We start from the raw sequence: 26,529 nt of genomic DNA on the forward strand, positions 1-26,529 counted from the left end.
GCCTTGCGTGAAAAAGTTCAGATAGCACCCAGGACTTGAATTCAAGCCCCATGAGTGACAAAGAAAATTCAAAACAAATAATGCTAAGAAAAATAGGGTTTTTTTTTGTTTGTCTGCTATGGTCACATTAAAAAATATAAGCAGTTAGATGGATGCCAGTGGTTCACACCTCTAATCCTAGATACTTTGGAGGTTGAGACTTTAGAGGATCTTGGTTCAAAGCTAGTTTGGGCTGAAAAGTCCAAGAGATTACATCTCTAATTAGCAAAGAGCCAGGCTGGAGACATGGCTCAGGTGTAGAGCACCAGGCATGAACAAAAAGGCTGATCATGGGCTGGGAAGGTGGCTCAGTGGTAGAGCGCTTGCCTTGCATGCATGAGTCCCTGGGTTCAATTCCTCAGCACCACATAAACAAAAAGAAAAAAGCCGGAAGTAGCGCTGTGGCTCAAGTGGTAGAGCGCTAGCCTTGAGCTGAAGAGCTGAGGGACAGTGCCCAGGCCAAGAATTCAGGCCCCACGACCAAACACCCCCCCCCCCCCCCCCCCGCCAAAAAAAAAGGCTGATCATTGTGAGAATCTTGAGTTCAAGCCTTAGTACCAGCAGTTGTTTTACATATACATCCATGTATGTATGCACATACATATATTCATGCATTTATATACATGTGTGTATATATGCATACACACACACTTGCTGTAAGTGAGCATTTGGAATCAGGGAAAAGGAAAGGTAGACAAAGTGAAGACTGATTCTGAATCTGGATTTTACCACTGATTGACTTAGGACTTTCAGCATGTCATAGGATATCTCTACCTTAATTTGTCTATCTGCCTTAAGTTATGGCCTGAAGCCTATGAAGGCTGTTTAAAACCCATAATGGTTTGTATTTGTGTTTTTAAATTAAGTTGACACTCCCTACGATTAAAAACTAAGCATGGGAAAATAGATTTTTAATCCCAATTTCCTTTTGGAACCTGATATTCTTCAGAAAAGGTGCTACGGCTGTTTTACACTGGTTTAGCTTGTTGTACTGGTTATTAGAAATAGAAGTGGAACACCTTTAGTGTAATGGTATGATTTACAGATTAACCAAAAAAGGCAATTGGACTGACTTCATTTTTGTCCTGTAAGCCACTACAGGAGTGTGAGCAGCATTGCTTCTGCAACAAAGCCTTGAGTCATTGCATCTTGGGAAGAGATGGCTGCTTCCTGGGGCACTATCATTTTCATGCTGGTGATACCCTGTGTTTGCAGTACCGTCTTCTACAGAGACCAGCAGACATGGTTTGAGGGTGTCTTCCTGTCTTCTATGTGCCCCATCAATGTCAGTGCCAGCACCTTGTATGGAATTATGTTTGATGCAGGGAGCACTGGAACTCGAATTCATGTTTACACATTCGTGCAGAAAATGCCAGGTAAGTTCAGCTGGAAACCTTGCCAGAATCCACACTTTCCCATCTCCTGAAACAAATGTGCTGTGTAAGAAGTGAATGTATTTCTTCAGAGAACATGTTGAATTGTAATTGGATACATAATTTAATTCCACGTGACATTAAGAGTGTTGTGGTCTAGCTGGAGTCTGAAACCTACATGTCCAAATGTAGAGCTGTAATTTTTCTTCTTCTCTAAAAGTGGTTAATATTCCAGAACTCCAAAATATTAAGAATATTGGGTGTAATCTTTGGGAAAGATCACATAGCATTCCACTGGCATTTTTGGAGAAGGGGCTAAGGAAACTTTTAAGAACGACTTTAGCTAAATTGTCAGTTTTCCTTCTTTCTGTTACCTAAAGAGCCAGGATGCAGAAACAAGGGAATCATAACTATGAAGCCAGCTGAACTACATAGCAAACTCAAAGCCAACTTGGGCTACAGAGAGAAACCTCATCTCAAAAAGTTAAAAATAGACGGGCGCTAGTGGCTCATACCTCTAATTCTAGTTACTCAGGAGACTGAGATATGAGGATCATGGTTCAAAGCCAGCCCAGGCAGAAAGTCCTTGAGACACTATCTCAAGTGAACCATCAGAGAACCGGAAGAGGTGCCGTGGCTCAAGTGGTAGAGTGCTTGCCTTGAGCTGAAGAGCTGAGGGACAGAGCCCAGACCCAGAGTTCAAGTCCTACAACCAACAACAACAAAAAAAATTAAAAATAAAGTAAAATAGGACAAATGGAGTAGTGCATGTTCACAATTCCAGCTTCTTGGGAAGCAGGTAAAACAATATTGGGGTGTAGGGCCCTTTCTGAACTATAAAACAAAAAGTTCTATAGTTGGTTAGGTAGTAGAGCACTTGCTAGGCCAGTGGAAGTCCTTGAGTTCAAAACCCAAGTACTGCCAATTAATTAATTGATTAAGATAAAAATAGAAACATGGAAGAAAGAGAAAGAGCTAACTATCCCTCAGAGAAATGGCAAAAGATGCTCAAAGGTTTCCTGACACTCTCTATACCCAATACTTCTGCAAGACATTGAATCACAAGCGAGGTCATTTGGAATAGGTTGGTAGAGATAGGTTAATCTAAGTCTAACTTGAAAAACAACTGTTTTTCTTGTTCCATGGACAAAACAGGACAGCTTCCAATTCTGGAAGGAGAAATTTTTGATTCTGTGAAGCCAGGACTTTCTGCTTTTGTAGATCAACCTAAGCAGGTGAGTTTATTAAGATTTGATTTCTAGATTCTCAGTGCCTAGATAATTGTACCATACCACTGTTGCTTAAATATTTCATGCTGCTCATTAATGATATTGAGGCCATGTGTGTAATCAATTTTCTCCTTTCAGTGAGTCTTCTTGATAGCAGTAACAAAGGCTGAGTGGAAAGGGACTAGAAAATAAGTTGTGTTCAGGCAGGAAATGATAGCATATTTTTTTGTATATGTGTGTGTACCTTTACGGGGCCTTGAATTCAGGGCCTATATACTGTTCCTTAGTTGTTTTTTTTTCTCAAAGCTGGTGCTCTACCACTTGAGCCACCACTCCACTTCCACTTTTTGCTGGTTAAATAGGAGATAAATCTTACAGACTTGTCTGTTTGGGCTGCCTTCAAACCACAATGTTCAGATCTCAGCCTCCTGAGTAACTAGAATTATAGGTGTGAGCACCTGCCTGGTATGATACCAGCTTTTTTTATTTATTTTTTTTATTTTTTTATTTTTATTTTTTTTTTTGGTCCGGTCGTGCGGCCTGAACTCTGGGCCTGGGCACTGTCCCTCAGCTCTTCAGCTCAAGGCTAACGCTCTACCACTTGAGCCATAGCGCCACTTCCGACTTTTTCTTTTCTTTTTGCTTATGTGGTGCTGAGGAATCGAACCCAGGGCCTCGAGCATACAAGGCAAGCTCTCTACCACTGAGCCACCTTCCCAGCCCTGATACCAGCTTTTAAGCAATTTCTTTCCTTATATTTTCTGCTTTCAGATATTGAGGTAATTAACTTGATTAAAATGCTTGGCCAGGAACTGGTGATGCAGTTCAAACAGTAGTATGCCAGCATGAGCAAGAAAAAGCTGAGGAAGAACACAAGGCCCAGAGTTTTCAAGCCGTGATAACAAAAAAAAAAAAAAAAAGAATTGAAAGCATCAGCTGCATTCATGCAAATGCAGAAAATGTACATGAAATTCCATAGGACATGAGGTATAAATGAGGCTGGCATACAATGGCTCACACTCTAATTATCTACCTACTTAAGAGGCTAAGATTTGAGGATCATAGTTCTAATTCAGGTAGGGCAGGAAAGTCTGTGAGATTTGTATTTCCAATTTAGGACCAAAAATCCAGAAGTGAACCTGTAGCTCAAGTGATAGAGTGCTAGCCTGGAGTAAAAAAGCTAAGGGACAGTGCCCAGGTCCCAAGTTCAAGCCCCAGAACGAGCACAGACAAACAGAAAGACATCGTAATAAAGAGATGGGGACCTAATGAATTCCATTTCAGAGTTCCTTGATACAGGATGGAACCATGCCTGTATCTGAGAAATTAGGAAACAGTACATGAGGATAAAAGTCCTTGGTAGTAGAAGAATGAGAAATTGTGGTTAGCCAATGACTGTGTTTCACATTTGATTACCCAAAGTATACCCCATGTGTCTGAGGCTATGCTGAAATAAATGGAATAAGCCAGAACATAGAACTTTGGCAAGAGTTATAAAAAAAATTGTACAGTGTTGCAGAATAATCACTAAGAAAAACCCTGGTATTCAAAATTATTTGAAGCTGGATGCCGGTGGCTCATGCCTATAATCTTAGCTACTCAGGAGGCTGAGACCTGAGTGTCGCAGTTTAAAGCCAGCCCAGTCAGGAAAGTCCATGAGACTCTTATCTCCAGTAAACCACACAGAAAACCAGAAATGGCACTATGGCTCAAGTGGTAGAGCACTTGCCTTGAGTTGAAGAGCTGAGGCACAGCACCCAGGCCCAGAATTCAAGCCCCATAACCGACCAAAAAAAAAAAATCTGAAGCTAGGCATAATGGAATGCATGTGTAATGCCAGCATTCAGGAGGCTAAAGCAGGAGGACCACGAGGTTAAGGCCAATCTAGACTGAATCCAGATTAGTTTAGGGTACATAGCAACTATCTCAAACCAAACCAAACAAAATGGTTTGAAAGCCAGGCATGATGGCACATGTCTGTAATCCCCGCACACAATAGAATAGAAAATTTAAGGCCAGCCTGAGCTAGATTGTGAAATCCTACCTCAATTTAAAAAGAAAAAAAAAAGATTGAACTTGAAAGAACTGAGAGGCTATCTGAACTTAGTAGCACATGAAATGATAGATGTGCTAGGAAATTGGGAACTGTTGAAAGCAACTACATTATCCAAGTACATGATCAGAAATTGTTGCAACATTTAGAAAAGGTGATTGTGTTGTGGTTGCTAATAACAAGGAACAGTGTGTTTACTTAGGGAAATTCTGGATTTCAAATAATGGGTTTCATTTATTACAAATTAAGTGTCTTCTTTGTGTCATACATGTGGATGCTGGTGACAGAAAAATGAGCCTGACATGTTCTGACCTTGCGATCACATCATGACAACTAAAGCTAGCATTTGCATGGTACCACATGCTCTGCCTCATTTAGTACACCAAAGAATCTAGTGATGAAATAAGCCATATCCCCATCAAGCACTAGGAAGGCTGACTGTTCCAGGTTAGGTCCTAGGACTGCCAAGGAAGTCTCTTGATTCTTTTTTTTTTTTTTTTTTTTTGGGGGGGGGCAGTCCTGGACTTGAACTTGGCCTGGGCGCTGTCCCTCAGCTCTTCAGCTCAAGGCGAGTGCTCTACCACTTGAGCCACAGTACCACTTCCTGTTTTCTGATGGTTTATTGGAGATAAGAGTCTCCCAGAGTTTTCTGCCTGGGCTGGCTTTGAACCATGATCCTCAGATCTCAGACTCCTGAGTAGCTAGGATTACAGTCGTGAGCAGCCAGTGCCCAGCTTCTCTTGATTCTTAACTACTAATTTCTCTTCACTGTACTCAAATTTTCTGGCCTGAACATAACTTATCAAAACAAAATGACAGTCCACTAAAATAACCACACTATAGAACTGTGGTCTTTCTTTCAAAGGGGCCCAGTTTTCTAAGTTTCTTCTTCTACAGAGCACAGGGAGAGGGGTTGATGCCCACTTCAAGGCCCACTCAGAGCAGTTCTGCTAAATGGATAGCTCATTGTGTGAGTCCCTTGTCTCTTTTGAAGGCTGCTGAGACTGTTCAAGGGCTCTTAGAGGTGGCCAAAGGTTCAATCCCTCGAAGTCACTGGAAAAGGACACCAGTGGTCCTGAAGGCCACAGCAGGACTACGCTTACTGCCAGAAAAGAAAGCCCAGGCTCTACTATTTGAGGTAATTATTTAAGTCTGATTTGTAATCATTTTCACCCTCCAATTTTATTGAGGTTTTCCTAAGACATTTAAAGCAATCCCTGTCCCAGATATTCTCACTTCTATCTTTTCAGAATAATCATAGAAATGATTTTGGGTTTTATGTGTTTGTTTTTTTGTGCCAGTCCTGGGGCTTAAACTCAGAGCCAGGTGCTGTCCTTCAGCTAGTGCTCTACCACTTGAGCCACTGCACCACTTCTGCCTTTTTTTTTTTTGGTAGTTAATTGGAGATAAGAATCTCTCAGGCTTGGGGCTGGGAATATGGCTCAGTGGTAGAGTGCTTGCCTAGCATGCATGAAGCCCTGGGTTCGGTTCCTCAGTACCACATATAAAGAAAAAGCCAGAACTGGTGCTGTGACTCAACAAGTAGAGTGCTAGCCTTGAGCAAAAGAAGCTCAGGGACAGTGAGCAGGCCCTGAGTTCAAACCCCAGGACTGGTTAAAAAAAAAAAAAAAGAATCTCTCAGGCTTTTCTGCCGGGGCTGGCTGCAAACTACTATCTTCAGATCTCAACCTCCTAAGTAGCTAGAATTACATGCCTGAGCCACTGGTGCCCCGGTAGAAATGGTTTTTAATTAACTTTATAGTGATATATGTCTGTACAATAAAACCTACCCATGTAAGGTATTCAAGGAAATGTATTTATTTTATTTTATATTTTATTTTTTGTTAGTTGTGGGGCCTGAACTCTGGGCCTGGGCACTGTCCCTCAGCTCTTCAGCTCAAGGCTAGTGCTCCACCACTTGAGCCACAGTGCCACTTCTGGCTTTTTCTGCTTATGTGGTACTGAGGAATTGAACCCAGGGCCTCATGCATGCAAGGCAAGCGCTCTACCACTAAGCCACCTTCCCAGCCCCAGGAAATACATTTTGACAAATATACCATGTTATAGTGTCGCCCCCATGTCCACCGCCCCCACCTCTCTCTCTTTTGTTGGTCATGGGACTCTTGAAATCTGTGCCTGAGTGCTGTCCCTCAGCTCTTTTGCACAAGGCTAGCGCTCTACCACTTGAACCACAGCACCACTTCTAGGCTTCTTGTGGTTTATTGGAGATGAGTCTCAGCTGGGCACTGGTGGCTCATGCCTATATACCTAGCTACTCTGGAGGCTGAGATCTGAGGATTGTGGTTCAAAGCCAGCCCGGGCAGGAAAGTCTATGAGACTCTTCAATTAACCACCAGAAAACTAGAAGTAACACTATGGCTCAAGTGGTAGAGCTCTAGCCTTGAGCTGAAGAGCTGAGGGACAGCGTCCAGGCCCAGAGTTTAAGCCCCATGACCAACAAAAAAAAAAAGTCTCAGGGACTTTCCTAGCCAGGCTGGCTGTGACCTGTGATCCTCAGATCTCAGCCTCCTGAGTAGCTAGGATTACAGATGTAAGCCAAAGACACTCAGGTAGTGTTTCCCATTTCTGAACTAGCAACCACTGATATGCATTCTGTTAGTATAGGTAACTTTTGCTTGTCCTTATGTTTCATATGAATGTGATCATAGCCTGGTGCTAGTGGCTTACACCTATAATCTTAGGTACTCAAGCAACTGAGACCTGGAGAATTGAGATTCAAAGTCAGCCAAGGCAGAGAAGTCTGTGAGACTTCTTCCATCTCCAATTAGCCAGCAAAATGCTGAACTAGAGATATGGCTCCAGTAGAGTACCAGCCATGAGCAAGCAAGCCAAGCAAGACCCCCAAGGCCCTGAGGTCAAACCCTGGTATCAGCAAACACAAAAAAAGAATCATAAACTTTATATTCTTTTATTCATGTCTGGATTTTTTTTTCTCTTGGCACAAAGTTTTTGAGAAAAATAATGGAATTTTAAAAGTTTTCACCCTTATATGAAAATTTAAGTATACCGTTTTATTAAACAATATTTATCATACATATTTATTATATGATAAAAACATAATCAGGTTTAAATTTCATGTTGTCAAGAATATTCACAGGGGCTGGGAATGTGGCTTACCGGTAGAGTTCAATTCCTCAATATCATATAAGTAGAAAAAGCTGGAAGTGGCGCTGTGGCTCAAGTGATAGAGTGCTATAGTCTTGAGCAAAAGAAGCTCAGGGACAGTGCCCAGGCCCTGAGTTCAAGCCCTAGGACTGGCAAAAAAAAAAAAAAAAGAAAGAATATTCATAGGCTGAATTGCAATATAATTTTTTTAAAATCACGGCAAAAAAGAATTGTATGAGGCTGGAATTGTAGCTTAGTGGTAGAGTGCTTGCCCAGCATATACATGAAGCTCTAGATTCAATTCCATAAACAGATTCTAAGCTGGAATTGGAACTATGACTCAAGTGGTAGAGTGCTGGCTTTGAGCAAAAGATGCTCAAGGACAGTGCCACTCTGCATAATTAATGTAAGCTAATAATATATATATATATATATATATATATATATATATATATATATATATATATATATATATATATATATTCTTTTTGTCAGTCATGGGGCTTGAACTCTGGTCTTGGACTAGTGGTTTATTAGAGATAAGAGTCTCACAGACTTGTGTGCCCAGGCTGGCTTTGAACCTCAATGCTCAGATCTCAGCCTCCTGAGTAGTTAGGATTATAGGCATGAGCACCGGCACCCGACATAAAAATAATTTTTAATAGGCCTGGGAAGGCAGCTCAGGGGTAGAGTGCTTGCCTTGCATGCATGAGGGGTTCGATTCCTCAGCACCACATAAGCAGAAAAAGCCGGAAGTGGCACTGTGGCTCAAGTGGTAGAGCACTAGCTTTGAGCTGAAGAGCTGAGGGACAGTGCCCAGGCCCAGAGTTCAGGCCCCACAACCGACGCGCCCCCCCCCCCCCCCAAAAAAAAAAAATGGCAAGAAAGCTGAGTTCATGCCTGTAATTCTAGCTACTATGAAGCTGAGATTTGAGGATTCAAAACCAGCTTGGATAGGAGGTCAATGAAACTTTTTGTTGTTGTTGTTGGTTGTGGGGCTTGAACTTTGGGTCTGGATGCCGTCCCTGAGCCTTTCAGCTTACAGTGAACACTCTACCACTTGAACACAGCGCCACTTCCAGTTTTCTGGTGGATAATTGGAGATAAGAGTCTCATGGACTTATCTGCCCTGGTTGGCTTTGGACCTCGCTTGATCTTCAGATCTCAGCCTCCTGAGTAGCTAGGATTACAGGCGTGAGCCACCAGTGAAACTCTTATCTCCAGTAAACTACTCAGAAAAAGTCCAAGGTGGTAGGTAGTGTAGTACAGTGCTATCCTTGAGAGAAAAAGCTCAAGGGACAGCACCCAGGCCCTGAGTTCAGGTCCCAGGCCTCACACACACACACACACACACACACACACACACACACACACACACACACACACACACACACACACACACACAAAGGCAAGAAAGATAAAATTGGTTGAAGAAGAGGAGGTAAGGAAGGATAATGGGGTGAATATGATAAAAATATATGAATGTGTAGAAGTTCACAGTGACTCTCCCACATTGTACAGAACACAGTGACTTGTGCCTGTCATCCATCCCAGAGGACACAGGGTTTTCATTTGTTGCATAAGGGAACAAATGAAATGATATCTTCTCCTTAGGTAGAAGAGATCTTCAAGAAGTCACCCTTCCTGGTCCCAGATGACAGCGTTAGCATCTTGGATGGATCCTACGAAGGTGGGAGAGACGGTGAAGTATGTTCTCAGGGAAGAGGAGCGGGTCAGCGAGAGACCTAATTTAAGGAACTAGACAAAGGGAGCAGGCACTGAATGAAAAGCATCTAAGGATAAACAAGGAAGCAGGGAGGAATGAGGTAGCAGAAAATAGAAGGAAAGGGGAAGAGAAATAGATGTCCTAGACATAAAATTTAGAGAGAAAAAGAACAAAGAAGGGGCCAAGAAAGAAATGCTCTGGGGCTGGGAAGGTGGCTCAGTGGTAGAGTGCTTGCTTGCATGCATGAGGCCCTGGGTTTGATTCCTCAGCACCACATAAGCAAAAAGAAAAAAGCCGGAAGTGGTGCTGTGGCTCAAGTGGTAGAGCGCTAGCCTTGAGCTGAAGAGCTGAGGAACAGCGCCCAGGCCCAGAGTTCAGGCCCCACGACCGTACCCCCCCCCCCCAAAAAAAAAGAAAAAGAAAGAAAGAAATGCTCTGGATTGCAATCTTTGTCTTCCTCTCTTTTAGGCATATTAGCGTGGGTTACTGTGAATTTCCTAACAGGTAATAAATATATCCTCAGATTTGTCTTAAGACCTTAACTGGTTTTCACAGGAATGCTAGGAGGGTAAAAATCTATTTTCCTGTTCTTTATTACTCTTTTTTTTAAAAAAATGTGTGGGGTCGGAGGCAAAGATAAAGAAGTTAATGTTTATGACTTGCCCTAAGACCTTAATTACAAGCTGGGTGCCAGTGGCTCACGCCTATAACCCTAGCTACTCAGGCTAGGGTGAAAATCTAAAGATCCCAGTTCAAAGCCAGCCTGGGCAGAAAAGTCCGTGAGACTTCTATCTCCAAATTACCACCAGAAAAGTGGCTCTGTGGCTCAAGTGGTAGAGCACTCACCTTGAGTTGAAAAGCTCAGGATTAGTGCCCAGGTCCAGAGTTCAAGCCCCACGACTAACTAAAAAAAAAAAAAAGACCTCAATTACAGCTAGTCCTCCTGAGTTGACATTTACCTGCAGTCTTTGGGACCAAGGAGCAGAAGAATATTTAAGGAAAAACCATTGGTATGCAAGAAATATATACCATTGGCATACCATTGTAGACCTGCAGACAGATAAATGCTGGGCTGTCCAGGATGTGGAGAATATTCAGAGTTGGCTGTCATTAACAGGTCAGCTGCATGGCCATGGCCAGGAGACCATGGGGACCCTGGACTTGGGAGGAGCCTCTACCCAAATCACATTCTTGCCCCATTTGGAGGTGAGTCATTTATGTAAAAGTCATATCACACTAGCCTTAGCAGACAAACTATAGTACCAAGATAGTGGCCCCTATTTCAGATAGCAGCTCTCCCTGGAACAGGTTGGTGAGGGAAAACTTTTTACCCTCTCAATATCCAGAGCCCTTTGATCCTTCAGGCATTGGGAGATTAGCAGCTTACTTTTTTCATCTCTGATTTTTTGGGGGGATGGAGAGGAATTGTTGAAATCAGATCTTCAAATAATTTCAGATCCTGAAAAGTCATTTTGCTTTTTCTGATTTGCAGAAAACCCTGGAACACACCCCTCAAGGCTACCTAGCTTCCTTTGAGATGTTTAACAGCACTTTTAATCTCTATACACATAGGTGAGGATGGGAATGGGGAAGATAACTTTCTCCTAACTTTTCAAAGTATTTTCATGTCTATTATTGCTATATGATCAACACTCTGTCAGTCCCCAAAGTTGTATCAACTGAAACTCAAGTTACTTACCAAAATCCAAGAGACTTGAGGCTTGCCTCTAAAACATGTGATACAAGTTTTCAGAGAAAAGACTCAGCACTCAGCTAAATTACTCTAATCATCCTTTGATCTGGCCTTCTGAAGTTGAGAATCCAGCCAGGAATTTGATACCAGTAGGGATAGGAGCTAAGATAACGAATGCTTCTCTGGCCTTTGACTCATACTTGCAGGCAGTTCTTACTGCATAGTCTTGACCTGAACTGTGGAGAAATTTCCACTTTGTTAACCACATGAAATAAAAAAGTCACAGAAGTTGGGTGTTGGTGGCTCACGCCTGTAATCCTAGCTACTTAGGAGGCTGAGATCTGAGGATCATGGTTCAAAGCCAGCCTGGGCAGGAAACTTTGAGACTCTTATCTCCAGTAAGCCACTCAGAAAACCGGAAATGGCACTGTGGCTCAAGTGGTAGAGTGCTTGCCTTGAGCTGAAGAGCTGAGGGATAGTGCCCAGGCTCAGAGTTCAAGCCCCACGACAACCCCCACCGCCCCCCCCAAAAAAAGTCACAGAGCTAGAAAAAGGTTTTTAATTTCTCCAAAAGAAGTCAGAGAAACTATATCACTTCTGAAAGAGGTAGCTTTGTGCTTAGGAAACTTCAGGACCAGACTGAAATTGGTCCATCTTGCATTTTACAGTTACTTGGGATTTGGATTGAAAGCTGCAAGACTAGCAACACTGGGAGCCCTGGAGACAGAAGGTTCGTCTGGGTACCTGTGCCAGGTGGGGGATGGTGAAGTGACTTCTATACTTAGTTTGCTTCTTCCCTTCCTTCGCAGGGATTCTGTGGAAGAAAGGCTTATGTTGAACTAGGTAGCATGTGTTATATAGTGGATATAATAATAGAAAATTTCCTATCTGTAAGGTCAGATGTTTTGGTCTGTATTAAATTTGTAGAATGAGGTCTGCTTATGTAGGGGTAACCGGCCATGGTTAGGAAGCTGAAACCTCTGTAGTAGTTGGCAGGAGGTAGACAAATCCTTACTTATTTTATGTGGGAAGTCCAGGAATCAGCATCTGTCCTGTTAGCAAGGTAGAATAACTGTCCATTCATCTCTTCACAACTGGGAAAAGGCAGACCTGGCTGTAATATCAGTTTTGTGACTTAGGGCTAGTTAATTGACCTTTCTATATTCTGGTCCTCGCCTTAAATGTGATTTTATATTTAATAAACTTTGTGTAGAGCCAGTCTCACGGCAAGCTAGTATTGATGAAGATTGTATAGCATCCAGAGTTTACTTAACATCTTCAGATATACTTCATTTAAGTTTCTTGGCTCTAGTGAAGGAGATGATAGATAGCATAGTATTTTCCTTGCAATATAGAAAAGAAGGAACTTACTTTATTGTGAGTTTTGAATTTCTTTGAGATGTGACGAAAGCTATGGACCCACTGCCAAATGTGCATGTACATGAAATTCATCTGTAGTTTGAGAGGAACCACCCATGCCTGTCTGTGAAGCCAGTCCTGAGTTAAGAATTCATGTATGAGCTGGGAATGTGGCTTAGTGGTAGAGTGCTTGCTTAGCATGCATGAAGCCCTGGGTTCAATTCCTCAGTATCACATAAACAGAAAAAGCTGGAAGTGATGCTGTGGCTCAAGTGTTAGAATGCTAGCCTCAAGCAAAAGAAGCTCAGGGACTGTGTCCAGGCCCTGAGTTCAAACCCTCCACAACTGGCCAAAAAACAAAAAATGAATTTGTGTATGGTGTGTGTGCGTGTGTGTGTGTGTGTGTGTGTGTGTGTGTGTGTGTGTGTGTGTGTGTGTGTGTGTGTGTGTGTGTACTGAGGCTTGAACTTAAGGCATGGTGCTTTGTCGTAGCCTTTTTCTCTCAAGGCTGGTACTCTACCGCTTGAGCCGTATTTCCACGTCTAGCTTGATGCTGGTTAGAGATAAGAGTCTCTCAGATCTGTCTTTCCTGCTGGCAAGCTTGAATCACAGTCCTCAGATCTCAGCCTCCTGAGTAGCTAGAATTAAAGGTGTAAGCCACTACTGCCTGGTTAGTTAAGAATTCTTTCAGGAGCTGGGTGCCAGCAGCTCATTAGCCATCAAAAAGACTGAAGTGGAGCTGTGGCTCAAGTTATAGAGAGCAAGCCTTGAGTAAAAATGAAACAATGTCTAGGCCCTGAATTCAAGCCCCAGCACCAGCAAAAAGAATCCTTTGGGGACCTAGTGGTAGATGTTTGTAATCCTAGCACTTGGTAGGTGAGGCAGGAGGATCAGAAGTTCAAGGACAGCCTGGCTGCATAACAAAATCCTATCTCAAAAACCAAGGGTTGAGCTGGGCACCAATGGCTCACATATGTAAATTCTAGCTACTCAGGAGACGAAGTGAGATCTGAAGATTGGTTTCAAAGCCAGTCTGAGTAGAAAGGTCCATGAGACTCTTATGTCTAGATAGCCAGCAAAAAGACAAGCAGTGACTCAAGTGGTAGGATGCTATCATTGAGTGCAAAAGCTCAGGAACAGTGGCCAGGCCCTGAGTTCAAGCCCCAGGACTGGCACACATATACACACACACCAAGGGCTTTCATCCTTACTAACTTCTTACTTGCCTGCCTCCCTTTCACTTACTTGCCTCTTTGTGCTCTGGTTTCTTTCAGGGATTGAAGGACATACCTTTCGAAGTGCCTGTTTACCAAGGTGGTTGGAAGCAGAGTGGATTTTTGGGGGTGTGAAATACCAGTATGGTGGCAACCAAGATGGTGAGTGTTGTTTTGTTGTTGTTGTTTTGTTTTGTTTTTCACTAATTTAAACCACCTTACAAAGCTAGGTACTGTTGGTTCATGCCTATAAGACTAGCTACTCAGGAGGCTGAGATATGAAGATTGTAGTTTCAAGCCAGCCCATACAGACAAATCTGATTCTTACCTCCAATTATCAACAAGCCAGAACTAGAGTTATAGCTCAAGTGACAGAGTGCCAGCTGAGAGAAAAATAAAAACTGATCCAAGAGACTGATTGGTGGTCGTTCAATGCCTGTAATCGTAGCTACTCTGGAGGTTGAGATCTGAAGATCGATTCAAAGTAGAAAAACCCAGGAGAATCTTATTTCCAAAAAGCTGGAAGTGGAGGTGTGACTCAAGTGGTAGAGTGCCAGCTTTGTGGGGGGAAAAGCCAGGTGGAACCACAAGGTCCAAGTTTAAGCCTCAATACCAGCAAAAGTTTGATTAAGAGCATGAGGTTCTGCTGGGCGCTGGTGGCTCACGCCTGTAATCCTAGCTACTCAGGAGGCTGAGATCTGAGGATCGCGGTTCAAAGCCAGCCCGGGCAGGAGAGACCGTGAGACTCCTTTCTCCAATAAACCACCAGAAAACCGGAAGTGGCACTGTAGCTCAAGTGGTAGAGCACTTGCCTTGAGCTGAAGAGCTGAGGGACAGCGCCCAGGCCCAGAGTTCAAGCCCCACGACCGACAAAAAAAAAAAAAAAAAAAGAGCATGAGGTTCTGAGTTCAAGTCCCTGTACTACCTCCTCCCCCCCCCAAAAAAAAAGAGAAAAAAAATTATCTTTCTAAGAATCAGGTGAGGTGGCATATAGGATGATTGAAAGTTCAAGGCCATCTTGGACCATTGAGGCTCAAAAAAAAAGAAAATTACAGGGCTGAGAAGGTGGCTCAGTGGTAAGAGTGCTTGCCTCGAATGCATGAGGCCCTGGGTTTGATTCCTCAGCACCACATTAAACAGAAAAAGCCAGAAGTAGCATTGTGGCTCAAATGGTAGAGCACTTGCCTTGAGCTGAAGAGCTGAGGGACAGCACCCAGGCTCAGAGTTCAAGCCCCATGACCAACAACAACAAAAAATTCCTTTACAGTAGAAGTTATACAAAAGTACCATAGTAGATTTTTCCAGAACTCAAGGGATGCCCATCCTATTGCAGACACTCATTAAAAGATGCTGTTATGCCTCCATTGACTAATGTAAATGGACAGTGTACTAAGCAGCTGTTGCTGTGCAGATGATCTTGCTGTTGCCTTGCCTTGAATACTGTGGGTTGTTACAAACATGTTTGTAGCCTGAGAACAGAACAGTGGTGTGAAGCCATGTTTCAGATTCAGTTAATGTTTAGCCATTTATATCATAGTAGCCAATAAAACTGAGATGATAGGGAGAATGATTCATCTTAGATATTACAAAAGGCAGAGACTTTTTTTTTTTGGCCAATCCTGGGTCTTGAACTCTGGGCCTGGGATGGCAGCATCCTACCACTTGAGCCACAGCACCACTTTTGGATTTTCTGTGATTAATTGGAGATAAAAATCTCACAAACTGGGCTGGGAAGGTAGCTCAGTGGTAGAGCGCTCGCCTTGCATGCATGAGGCCCTGGGTTCAATTCCTCAGCACCACATAAAAAGCAGAAAAAGCCAGAAGTGGCACTGTGGCTCAAGTGGTAGAGTGCTAGCCTTGAGCTGAAGAGCTGAGGGACAGTGCCCAGGCCCAGAGTTCAGGCCCCACGGCCAACAAAAAAAAAAAAAGAAAAGAAAAAAATCTCACGAACTTTACTGCCCTGGCTGGTTTCATACCGAGATCTTCAGATCTCTGCCTCCTGAGTAGCTAGGATTATAGGTGTGTGTCACCTGCCGAGCCAGCAACCTTACAGTCAAGGAAGAAATCTTGTTTTCCTAGTGAAGGAAACAGATGAGCCCTCTGGATAGTTGCTCACAAGGACCATGAAACACAATGGAAGGCTGTAGCACAATAATGACTGTGGCTGGGGCTGGGAAGGTGGCTCAGTGGTAGAGCGCTTGCCTTGCATGCATGAGGCCCTGGGTTCGATTCCTCAGCACCACATAAGCAAAAAGAAAAAAGCCGGAAGTGGCGCTGTGGCTCAAGTGGTAGAGCGCTAGCCTTGAGCTGAAGAGCTGAGGGACAGTGCCCAGGCCCAGAGTTCAAGCCCCACAACCGGCCCAAAAACAAACAAACAAAAAATAATGACTGTGGCTTGACTGTCTTTGGTGAGCAGAGTTAGGGAAGGGAGATAACTTATAGCGTAGCAGTGAGGTTATAGGAACTTGTTCACCTTTGCTCTAAACCTTTGTTGTGAGCTTCTAGATTCAGGCCTTGGTCTTCATGTGACCACTCATGTGATCCTCATTGGCTCCAGGAGCTTACTTGAGAGCTGTCATTATTTTCCCCTTCCCTTTGTCCATTTCTGCCCTTGCAGGGGTGATGGGCTTTGAGCCCTGCTATGCTGAAGTGCTGAGAGTGGTGAAAGGCAGACTTCATCAGCCAGAGGAGATCAAGAGAAAATCCTTCTATGCCTTCTCTTACTATTATGATCGAGCTGCTGACACACACATGATTGGTGAGTGCATCCCTGGTGTCATGCCAGGAAGGAGAGTGGTCAGGGCTGTCTGTGGTGGGGAAGGTTAAGAGGAGGGTTTGTAGGGCTGTACTGGAGTGATCACTTGGCTCTATTCAGCACTGTTGATGGATCAACCGCTATAGTTGGAGGGCAAATAAAACTAGCTAGAGAGGGGCTGGGAAGGTGGCTCAGTGGTAGAGTGCTTGCCTTGCATGCATGAGGCCCTGGGTTCGATTCCTCAGCACCACATAAGCAGAAAAAGCCAGAAGTGGAGCTGTGACTCTAGTGGTAGAGTGCTAGCCTTGAGCTGAAGAGCTCAGGGACAGCGCCCAGGCCCAGAGTTCAGGCCTCACAACCAACAAAAAACAAACAAAAAAAAAACTAGCTAGAGGATGACCTAAATCACTGTACAGGAAGTATTTGTTTGCATCTTTATTGAGATCAAATTCTGTGTTAGACTCTGTGTGTGTATGTGTGTGTGTGTGTGTGTGTGTGTGTCTGTGTGTGTGTCTGTGTGTGTCAGTAGTGGAGCTTGAACTCAGGACCTCTTGCTCTTGCTTTGTTTTTTTCACTCAAGGATGACCCTCTCCCACTTCTGGCTTTTTGCTGGTTAATTGGAGATAAGAGTCTCTTCGATTTGTTTATCTGGGCTGTTTTCATGAGATCTTGAGTTTAAGCCCGAATACTAGCACACACAGGAATCTTGCCATAAAAAGAATCACAAAATTTGAATATATACATACACAAAAATAGAATAAGGAGCTGTATGCTGGTGGCTCAAACCTGTAATCCTAGCTATTCAGGAAGTTGAGATCTGAGGATCATAGTTCAAAGCCAGCCTAGGAAGGAAAGTCTATGAGACTTTCAACTCAGAAAAAGTTAGAAGTGGCACTGTAGCTCAAGTTGTAGAGGTCTAGCCTTGGGCAAAAGAAGCTCAGTACCAAGTTCCCGAGTTCAAGCCCCAGGACTGGCAATAATAATAGTAATAGTAATCGTAATAATTAAATTTACTGGAATTGTTTTAGAAGGGGGAGGATGGCAAGACAGGGATAGAGGAGATATGAGGGGTAGTTGGAATACATTGTATATATGTATGGAAATAGCACAATGAAAACCCCATACATACCTTGTATAACTTATGTGTGCTAATTTTTAAAAATCACACTTGCAAAAATTTCTTGTTTCCTTCAAGGTTTTTAGATACCAGTTCCTGTTTTGTCTCATTTCAGATTATGAAAAAGGAGGTGTTTTAAAAGTCAAAGATTTTGAAAGAAAAGCCAGAGAAGGTAAGTGTCAGGAGATGCTCGAAAGGTGAGCCGTGGCCTAGGAATGTGGCTTAGTGGTAGAGTGCTTGCCTAGTATGCATGAAGCCCTGGGTTCGATTCCTCAGTACCACATAAACAAAAGAAGCCAGAAGTGGTGCTGTGGCTCAAGTGGTAGAGAGCTAGCCTTGAGCACAGAGAGGCTCAAGGACAGTGCCCAAGCCCTGACTTCAAGCCCCAGGAGTGGCAAAAAGAAGGAAGGAGGGAAGGGAGGGAAGGAGAGAGGGAGGGAGGGAGGGAGGGAAGGCAGGCAGGCAGGCAGGCAGGCAAGAGAGAGAGAGAGAGAGAGAGAGAAAGAGAAGAAAGAAAGAAAGAAAGAAAAGAAAGAAAGACAGACAGACAGACACATGTATGGTATATATGTGTACACCGTTATATGTTATAGACTGTGATAGACAATTTGCTCCAGGAAAGTTAGAATGAACTTGTGACTTTAAATGAGCATCATTATTCCACAATACTGTGAAATTTGGGAAATTATGTAATCACTTAATCACAATTAAAAAAAAAAAAAAGAACCTCGGGGAAGGTAGGGAGGGAGGGGATAGTAGGGGGAAAACAATGGAGGGGGTAACAATGCTCAATAGGAAGTGTACTCATTACCTTGCTCATGTAACTGTAACCCTCTGTATAGTATCTTTACAATAAAAAAAAAAAAAACAGAAAGAAAGAAAGAAAAGCTGAGACATGAGGCTTTCCTGCCAGCTCTGGGTGTCATAGAAGACAGTGTCCCTCAGCCCACAGAGCCCGCCACTGCCTTCCTGCTGGGCCTTCTCATCTATGTCAATTAAAGACATTTGGTCACATAAATTCTGCCAGCAAATGGGGCTACAGGGATCTTTAGGGAGTTAGTGTATTTATTATTTTTAATTGAAATAGTGATCTCCATGTTAATGAAACACTGAGCACCAAAATATTTGAAAAACAGCCGCAGGGATTTCCTTGAGTTGTCCATCTAAAATACAAATTTTCTTATCCAGTAGCCCCAGGAGAGGGCTAAATAATATTTTCCTCTCTTCTGGGTCTCAGCATTAATAATAGAAAAGAGACTTGGTAACTAAGCTGCCACAAGAGACCATAGGAATTTGCCAAATAGAGGGTTAGGGGTATAGCTCAGTGGCAGAGCTCTTTTTTTTTTTTTTTCTTCTGTCAGTCATGGGGCTTGAACTCTGGGCCTGGGCACTGTACCTCAGCTCTTCAGTGCAAGGCTAGCACTCTACCATTTGAGCCGCAGTGCCACTTCTGTTTTTCTGATAGGTTTTTGGAGATGACAGTGTCACGGATTTTCCTGCCCTGGCTTTGAGCCACGATCCTCAGATCTCAGCCTCTTGAGTAGCTAGGATTACAGATGCGAGCCACCAGCGCCCAGCTAAAGCTCTTTTTTATTTTTATTTTTATTTTTTGGTCCAGTCGTGGGGCCTGAACTCTGGGCCTGGGCGCTGTCCCTCAGCTCTTCAGTGCAAGGCTAGCGCTCTACCACTTGAGCCACAGTGCCACTTCCGGCTTTTTTGTTTATGTGGTGCTGAGGAATTGAATCCAGGGCCTCATGCATGCAAGGCAAGCCCTCTAGCACTGAGCCATCTTCCCAGCCCCTAGAGCTCTTACTTATATACAAGACCTTAGGTTTGATTCCCAGGGCCCCCCTAAAACTTAGCAAATAAACTAGGACCTATGTCAATAAATATATTACATATGGTATAGATATACACTGAAATATACAAGCTCTTAAAAAGCTGAGGTTTTGCAGAGGCAATCACTATAGTCTGGTCTCCATGAGACCCAGAACCAACCAAATGGACACTTCTTTGCGTCTCCTGCCCATAGCTAGGTTCAGAGGAACTCCTGCCTTCTTAGTTAAAAGCCTGAACTCCACTGTTTGCTCTCACTTTTCAGTTTGTGACAACCTGGAAAGCTTCACATCAGGCAGTCCTTTCCTATGCATGGATCTCAGCTACATCACAGCCTTGTTAAAAGATGGCTTTGGCTTTGCAGACAGCACTCTCTTACAGGTAAGAGACAGGACACCAGAGCCTTCTAATAAGTCTGTTTTTTCTTTTTTTTTTTTTGGGTCTGGTCGTGGGGCCTGAACTCTGGGCCTGGGCGCTGTCCCTCAGCTCTTCAGCTCAAGGCTAGCGCCCTACCACTTGAGCCACAGCGCCACTTCCGGCTTTTTTCTTTTTGCTTATGTGGTGCTGAGGAATCGAACCCAGGGCCTCGTGCATGCAAGGCAAGTGCTCTACCACTGAGCCACCTTCCCAGCTCTCTTACTTTCTTTTTTAAAATTAAGTTTTTGAGTTAACATAGACTTATAATGAGAAGTTTCATTGTGATATTTCCATACATACAGACAGTATAATTTGAACAAATTACTTTTACCCTATGTATCACATTGGGATAATTACATGTTATATAATTTCCTGTTATAATTACATGTTACAAAAATGATTAAGATGTTCTTTCCGGGAGCCAGTGGCTCATGCCTATAATCATAGCTACTTAGGAGGCTGAAATCTGAGAATAACAGTTCAAAGCTAGCCTAGTCAGGAAGCTCCTTGTGAAACTCTTATCTCCAATTAATCACAGAAAAAGCTGCAAATGGTGCTCTAGCTCAGGTGGTGAGGGTGCTAGCCTTGAGCAAAAGGAGCTTAGGGACAGCACCCAGGCCAGAGTTCAAGATCCAGGACAAGCAAAAAAAAAAAAAAAAGGCAATTAGAGAGGTGAACTTTAGTCAAGGAAGTAAACTGTACTTTGTTCTCCTAGCCTTTCCTCCCTGTCTTCTCTTGTGCCATTTCATTTCCCCAGTTTCAGATGTGTTTATATTATCCATTTCCTGTGTTATACAGATTTCATAAAAATCACTACTACTAAGATGTTTGGATTTAACGTGTTGTTATATCTGTCAAGAATGTAAGCATTTCAAGTACTTAACAAAAAAGTTATTTGCAAGGAGCGTTAATGGAGTACTGAACTCTGTTGTCTAGCTAGTCTGCATTCACAGTCTGACTCTCTAAAGTTACTATGTCCTTAAGATGATTTGTTTCCCTTAGCTTTATTTTTTTATAATCATCGGTTGTGGGGCTTGAACTCATGCCCTGGGCGCTATTCCTCAGCTTTTTCATTCAAGGCTAATGCTCTACCACTTTGACCCACAGCACCTCTTCAGTTTTCTGGTAGTTAATTGGGGAATTAACCTTGGGTTAATTAACCCTGGGATTAATTCCCAGTCTAGGTTGGCTTTGAATGGATATCCTCAGATCTCAGCCTCCTGAGTAGCTAGGATTACAGGTGTGAGGCACTGGTACCTGCCTTCCCTTAACTTTTTTTTTTTTTTTTTTTTAATTTTATTTTATTGTAAAGCTACTATACAGAGGGTTACAGTTACATGAGTGAGGTAATGAGTACACTTCCTCTTGAACATTGTTACCCCCCTCCATTGTTTTCCCCCTACCATCCCCTCCCTCCCTCCCTTCCCCGAGGTTCTTTTTTTTTTTGATTGTGATTAAATGATTACATAATTTCAAAGTCACAAGTTCATTCTAACTTCCCTGGAGCCAATTGTCTACCACAGTCTGTACTTCCCTTAACTTTTAATGTCTCTTATTTAGAATACAGGGATCCGTATAATACCTATTTTATAGTTACAATAATTGAGACATTGCATGTAAAGCATAATGGTTAGCATGTATGAAAATGGTGTAGTACTGGCATTACTATTAGTAAACATGTCTCACACCAATTGGGGATGGTTTTTTTGGTTGTTGTTGGTGGTTACGGGACTTGAACTCTGGGCCTGGGTGCTGTCTCTCAGCTCTTCAGCTCAAGGAGAGCACTCTACTACTTGAGCCACAGCGCCACTTCCAGTTTTCTGGTGGTTTATTAGAGATAAGAGTTTCACAGACTTTCCTGCCTGAGCTGGCTTTGAACCCAATCCTCAGTTCTCAGCCTCCTGAGTAGCTAGGATTACAGGTGTGAGCCACCAGCGCCCAGCTGGGGATGGTTTTTGAAGATGAGAGAGATTATCCAAACCATTCAGTTCATAGTAAGTCAACAGCCTCTACTTGAGCATCAACAGGTCAGTTAAGAATAATTTCTAAGTCGGGCACTGGTGGCTTACATCTGTAATCCTGGTTACTGAGGAGGCTGAGATCTCAGGATCATGGTTCACAGCCAGCCTGGGAAAGAAAGTCCTTGAGACTCTTATCTCCAGTTAACCACCAGAAAACTGGAAGTGGCACTGTGGCTCAAGTGGTAGAGCGCTAGCCTTGAGCTGAAAGAGCTGAGGGAAGCACCCAGGCCCAGAGTTCAGGCCCCATGACTGACCGCCCCCCCCAAAAAAAATAATAATAATAATTTTCTGGCCATTTCAGGTGCTAGCATTCTTTCAATTGCTATAATGTAAGGGGGTGAGGGAGAGGAATAGAACTTGCTTTAATTTTTTTTTAATGATCTTTACTTATATAAAGGTGTTTCAATTCAATGTCAGTTTATGAGTACAATGTATCTTTTTTTTTTTTTTGGTCGTGGGGCCTGAACTCTGGGCCTGGGCGCTGTCCCTCAGTTCTTCAGCTCAAGGCTAGTGCTCTACCACTTGAGCCACAGCGCCACTTCCAGCTTTTTTTTTGTCTGTTTATGTGGTGCTGAGGAATCGAACCCAGGGCCTCTTGCATGCAAGGCAAGCGCTCTACCACTGAGCCACCTTCCCAGCCCCCCAGCTTTTTTTTTTTGTCTGCTTATGTGGTGCTGAGGAATCGAACCCAGAGCCTTTTGCATGCAAGGCAAGCACTCTACCACTGAGCCACCTTCCCAGCCCGAGTACACTGTATCTTGATGGATGTCATTCCTTCCATCATTCTCCCTTATTTGTTCCAATCCTACTCATCTCCTCAAGTTACTTGGTTCCATTTTCACATATGTATGTTGAATATTATAACTGTATTCGTCCAACTTATCTTTTTCCATTCATGTGCCCCCGTCTGCTGGTCAGGGGGCAGAATTTAAATCAGGCAGGATCACTTTTCTGTCCCAGAAATTGTTTGATCTAGGCATCTGTGTCCCTAGGCTACCAGCCCAATGCTGGTAGAGAGAGCTTTTGGGTGCAGGGAGCCTCCGTTTTACTCAGGTGTCTCAGACTAAATGTTAAGATAAAGATTTAAACACCATTCTGCCCAGTTTGGGGCACAGTGACTATATCAAGTAGGCAGAACAACCACTAATTTCCAAACTTCTGTTTTGGTGGTGGTGGCACCTTAAGCAAAAATCCTTTTCAGCTGGGCACCCACCTCCCAGCTACCCAGGAGGTTGATATTGAGGATCAAAGCCAGCCCAGGCAGGAAAGTCCGTGAGACTCTTACTCTTATCTCCAATTAACAACCAGAAAACTGCAAGTGGTGCTGTGGCTCAAGTGGTAGAGCACTAGCCTTGAGCTGAAGAGCTGAGGGACAGCGCCCAGACCCAGAGTTCAAGTCCCACGACTGACCAAAAAAAAAAAAGCTTTTCAGAGCCAGCCAGGTTGGGAACATGAACTGATGAAAGTGGAGCCATTATCTTTGCAGTAGTGGTTATGGGCTTAGAATCCCTTTCCATTTGAGTTCTCTTCCTCCTTTGAAATATTTCCAAATTAACACTATTCAAATCCTTTGTTCTGTGATTGAGGAAATTAAGTTTAATGTTTTGTCTATGCTCTCTGAATACAACCTGGCCCCAGAATGCCTGGTTGGTTATTTTCAGTGCTGAAGAGGCAGTTGTTTACATGGTATGAATTGAGTAGTTTAGTGTATTTTTCCCACTACTAAATGTATTACGAACTTTTTTTTTTTTCTCGGTCGTGGGGCTTGAACTCTGGGCCTGGGCCCTGCCCCTCAGCTCTTCAGCTCAAGGCTAGTGCTCTACCTTGAGCCACTGCACCACTTCCAGTTTTCTGGTGGTTTATTGGAGATCAGAGACTCATGGATTTTCCTGCCTGGGCTGGCTTTAAACCTCGATCCTCAGATCTCAGTCTCCTGAGTAGCTGGGATTATAGGCGTGAGCCACCAGCGCCCAGCTATTCCCAACTTTTGACAATGCCTTTTCTACCACATCCACTAACATTTCATTGTAAGTTGCCATATTAGAAATAGGTGATTTAGAAAATAAGGCAGGGAACCCTGTGCTTCTTTTCAGGATTAAGGAAGGAGTTCAGAATATGTCTGACTAAAATTTCTCTTCGGAAGGCTTGAGTGGAACCATTTTCTGAGCCAGAAGTACTCAGGGACCAGAATTTGGGTATAGTGGTTATAATCCATGGCTACAGGCAGTTATTAGCGGGGAGCAGTGGGAAGGTGGTTAGCCATTCTCAGTCTTGCTTTCGTTTGGCTATGTGCATGCTTTTTGCAGATATTATTTTACCAAGTGCCATGCTTCCTAAAGTTGAAAATTGCATGAAGATGTGAACTCTCTCTCTTTTTCTCTCTTACAGCTCACAAAAAAAGTGAACAACATAGAGACCGGCTGGGCCTTGGGGGCCACCTTTCACCTGTTGCAGTCTCTGGGCATCTCCCACTGAGGCCAAATCCCCTCAAGTCTGTATTCACTCTTTTTAAGGGGAGGAGAGAAGATGCAGTTCAGTTTCCAGGCTAGTGTGAGGATAGCCTATACTAAAGCCCAGGAACTGGTTTTATGAAGAAGGGGCTTTTTATACATGGATTGTGCCCTGGAGCCTAGAGATTTAGGTTTAATTTTATACATCTAATGAGAATTGTTACCTAACCACTTTGGGGTACATAGCTGGCACTAGAGTCTTGATTCTTTGTGTGTTACAAAGAATCTGTGAGCAAAAAAAAACCAAAACAAAACAAAAAACAACTTTGGAACTCACTCAGCCTTGGAGAACTCAGGGTCCGGTTCCCTGGGAACCAAAGAAAAATCTCATCCAACCCTTATAGTGCCTCCTTCTTTTGAACATTTAAATTGTCCTCTTAGATGCAAAATTAGTTCAATCACATGACTGATCAATACAAGTATATATTTTTCTTCACCATTGTCTGTATCCCCTTAAGAGAAAAAAAACTGGTATTACTTTCTGTGTGTAATTTTTTAAAAAAGAAAAGGGTATTATATAAGAATCTGTGTGATTCCTGTTGTGTGCTGTTCTAATACATTAGTGAGAGCCATCCTAAGTCTTGTACATGTGAAAGATAGTCTAGTTATGTTATTCAGGCTATCCTAGAACTTGTAATGTAGCTCAGGCCTTAAGCTTTTTTTTTTTGGAGTCCAGTCATGAGGCCTGAACTCTGGGCCTGGGCGCTGTCCTTCTGCTCTTCAGCTCAAGGCTAGCGCTCTACCACTTGAGCCACAGCGCCACTTCTGCTTTTTTTTTTTCTTTTTGCTTATGTGGTGCTGGGGAGACGAACCCAGGGCCTCAGGCATGCAAGGCAAGTGCTCTACCACTGAGCCACCTTCCCAGCCCCCAGGCCTTAAGCTTTTGATCTTCTATTCTGCTCCCCACCACCTTGTCCCTCCGTGCCAGGATTATAGGTACACACCACCATGCCAAGTTCATCTTAAACAGTAACAGGATGGAGAGAGTAACTCCTAATGGCACATAGATTTCAGCCTTAAGAAAGATGACCATCCAGGTTCCAGGGACATGTTTTGAGAGAATGGGTACTTCCTATAGCTTACTCTACGAGTCATGAACATAACATAGTCTTACAGATACATGAACATTTAATGCCAGTATTACTTCCCAGACTGTGTTTATAGTATTACTCTCCATGATTCTAACTTAATGCATATTCCTATCAAATATAACTAACTATACTCTAGCTTTTTTTTCCCAGTCCTGAGGCTTGAACTCAACCTGGGCACTGTCCCTGAGCTTCTTTTGATCAAGGCTAGCACTCTACCACTTGAGCCACAGTGCCACTTTGGCTTTTTCTGTTTATGTGATACTGAGCATTTGAACCCAGGGCTTCATACATGCTAGACAAGCACTCTACCAATAAGCCACATTCTCAGCCAGCTCTAGCTTTTGTTGTTGGGTTTTTTTTTTTGTTGTTGTTGATTGTCTTTTGTTTTTTTTTGCTGGTCATGGGGCCTGAATCTGGGCCTGGACACTGTCCCTCAGCTCTTCAGCTCAAGGCTAGTGTTCTACCACTTTGAGCCACACCACCACTTCCAGCTTTTTCTGCTGATATGGTGCTGAGGAATTGAACCCAGGGCCTCATGCATTGAGCCACCTTCTCAGCCTCCTTCTGCTCTAGCTTTTGATGTATGATTATAGGTCAATATATGTGCTACTTGAGAATACAGAATTTGGCCAGTCTTTCAGTTTTGTTTTGTTTTGTTTTCTGGGTGCAGTGTGGAGATTGAACTCAGAGGTTCTTGCAGGCTGAGCAAATGTGTTACCACTGAATTACTCCTCAACTCCTGCTTTGTCCTTTCATGATCATTTTAGCTAACACCCTCTGAGTTACTTTCTGGGTTAAAGATTTCTAATCCCTTTCCTGATGATAAAAAGCTTTCTATTTTGGTCCATGTTAGAACAGTGGGCTAGCATGTCTAAAAGCCATATTCACTGTGTTTTGTTTGTTTGTTCACAGTGCTAGGGATCAAACCAAGGTTGTAGTACATGGTAGGTAAGCACTCTGCCACTGAGCC

General features: G+C 43.2%; 1 protein-coding gene across 1 annotated transcript; it reads left to right on the top strand.

Annotated features, from left to right (window-relative positions):
• Positions 1-1,183: 1,183 nt before the first annotated feature.
• On the top strand, positions 1,184-25,001 carry Entpd5 (ectonucleoside triphosphate diphosphohydrolase 5 (inactive)). Its single transcript, XM_042692523.1, has 13 exons — positions 1,184-1,415; positions 2,568-2,647; positions 5,689-5,832; positions 9,435-9,510; positions 10,015-10,050; positions 10,664-10,752; positions 11,039-11,118; positions 11,908-11,969; positions 13,873-13,974; positions 16,430-16,570; positions 17,800-17,856; positions 19,786-19,901; positions 24,347-25,001. Exons 1-13 carry the CDS (start codon positions 1,199-1,201, stop codon positions 24,431-24,433), a joined length of 1,287 nt encoding a protein of 428 aa, XP_042548457.1. The 5' UTR covers positions 1,184-1,198; the 3' UTR covers positions 24,434-25,001.
• Positions 25,002-26,529: the final 1,528 nt, after the last annotated feature.

This window comes from Dipodomys spectabilis, unplaced genomic scaffold (assembly GCF_019054845.1).
Source record: "Dipodomys spectabilis isolate Male_0828 unplaced genomic scaffold, ASM1905484v1 ptg000157l, whole genome shotgun sequence".
NCBI lineage: Eukaryota > Metazoa > Chordata > Mammalia > Rodentia > Heteromyidae > Dipodomys > Dipodomys spectabilis.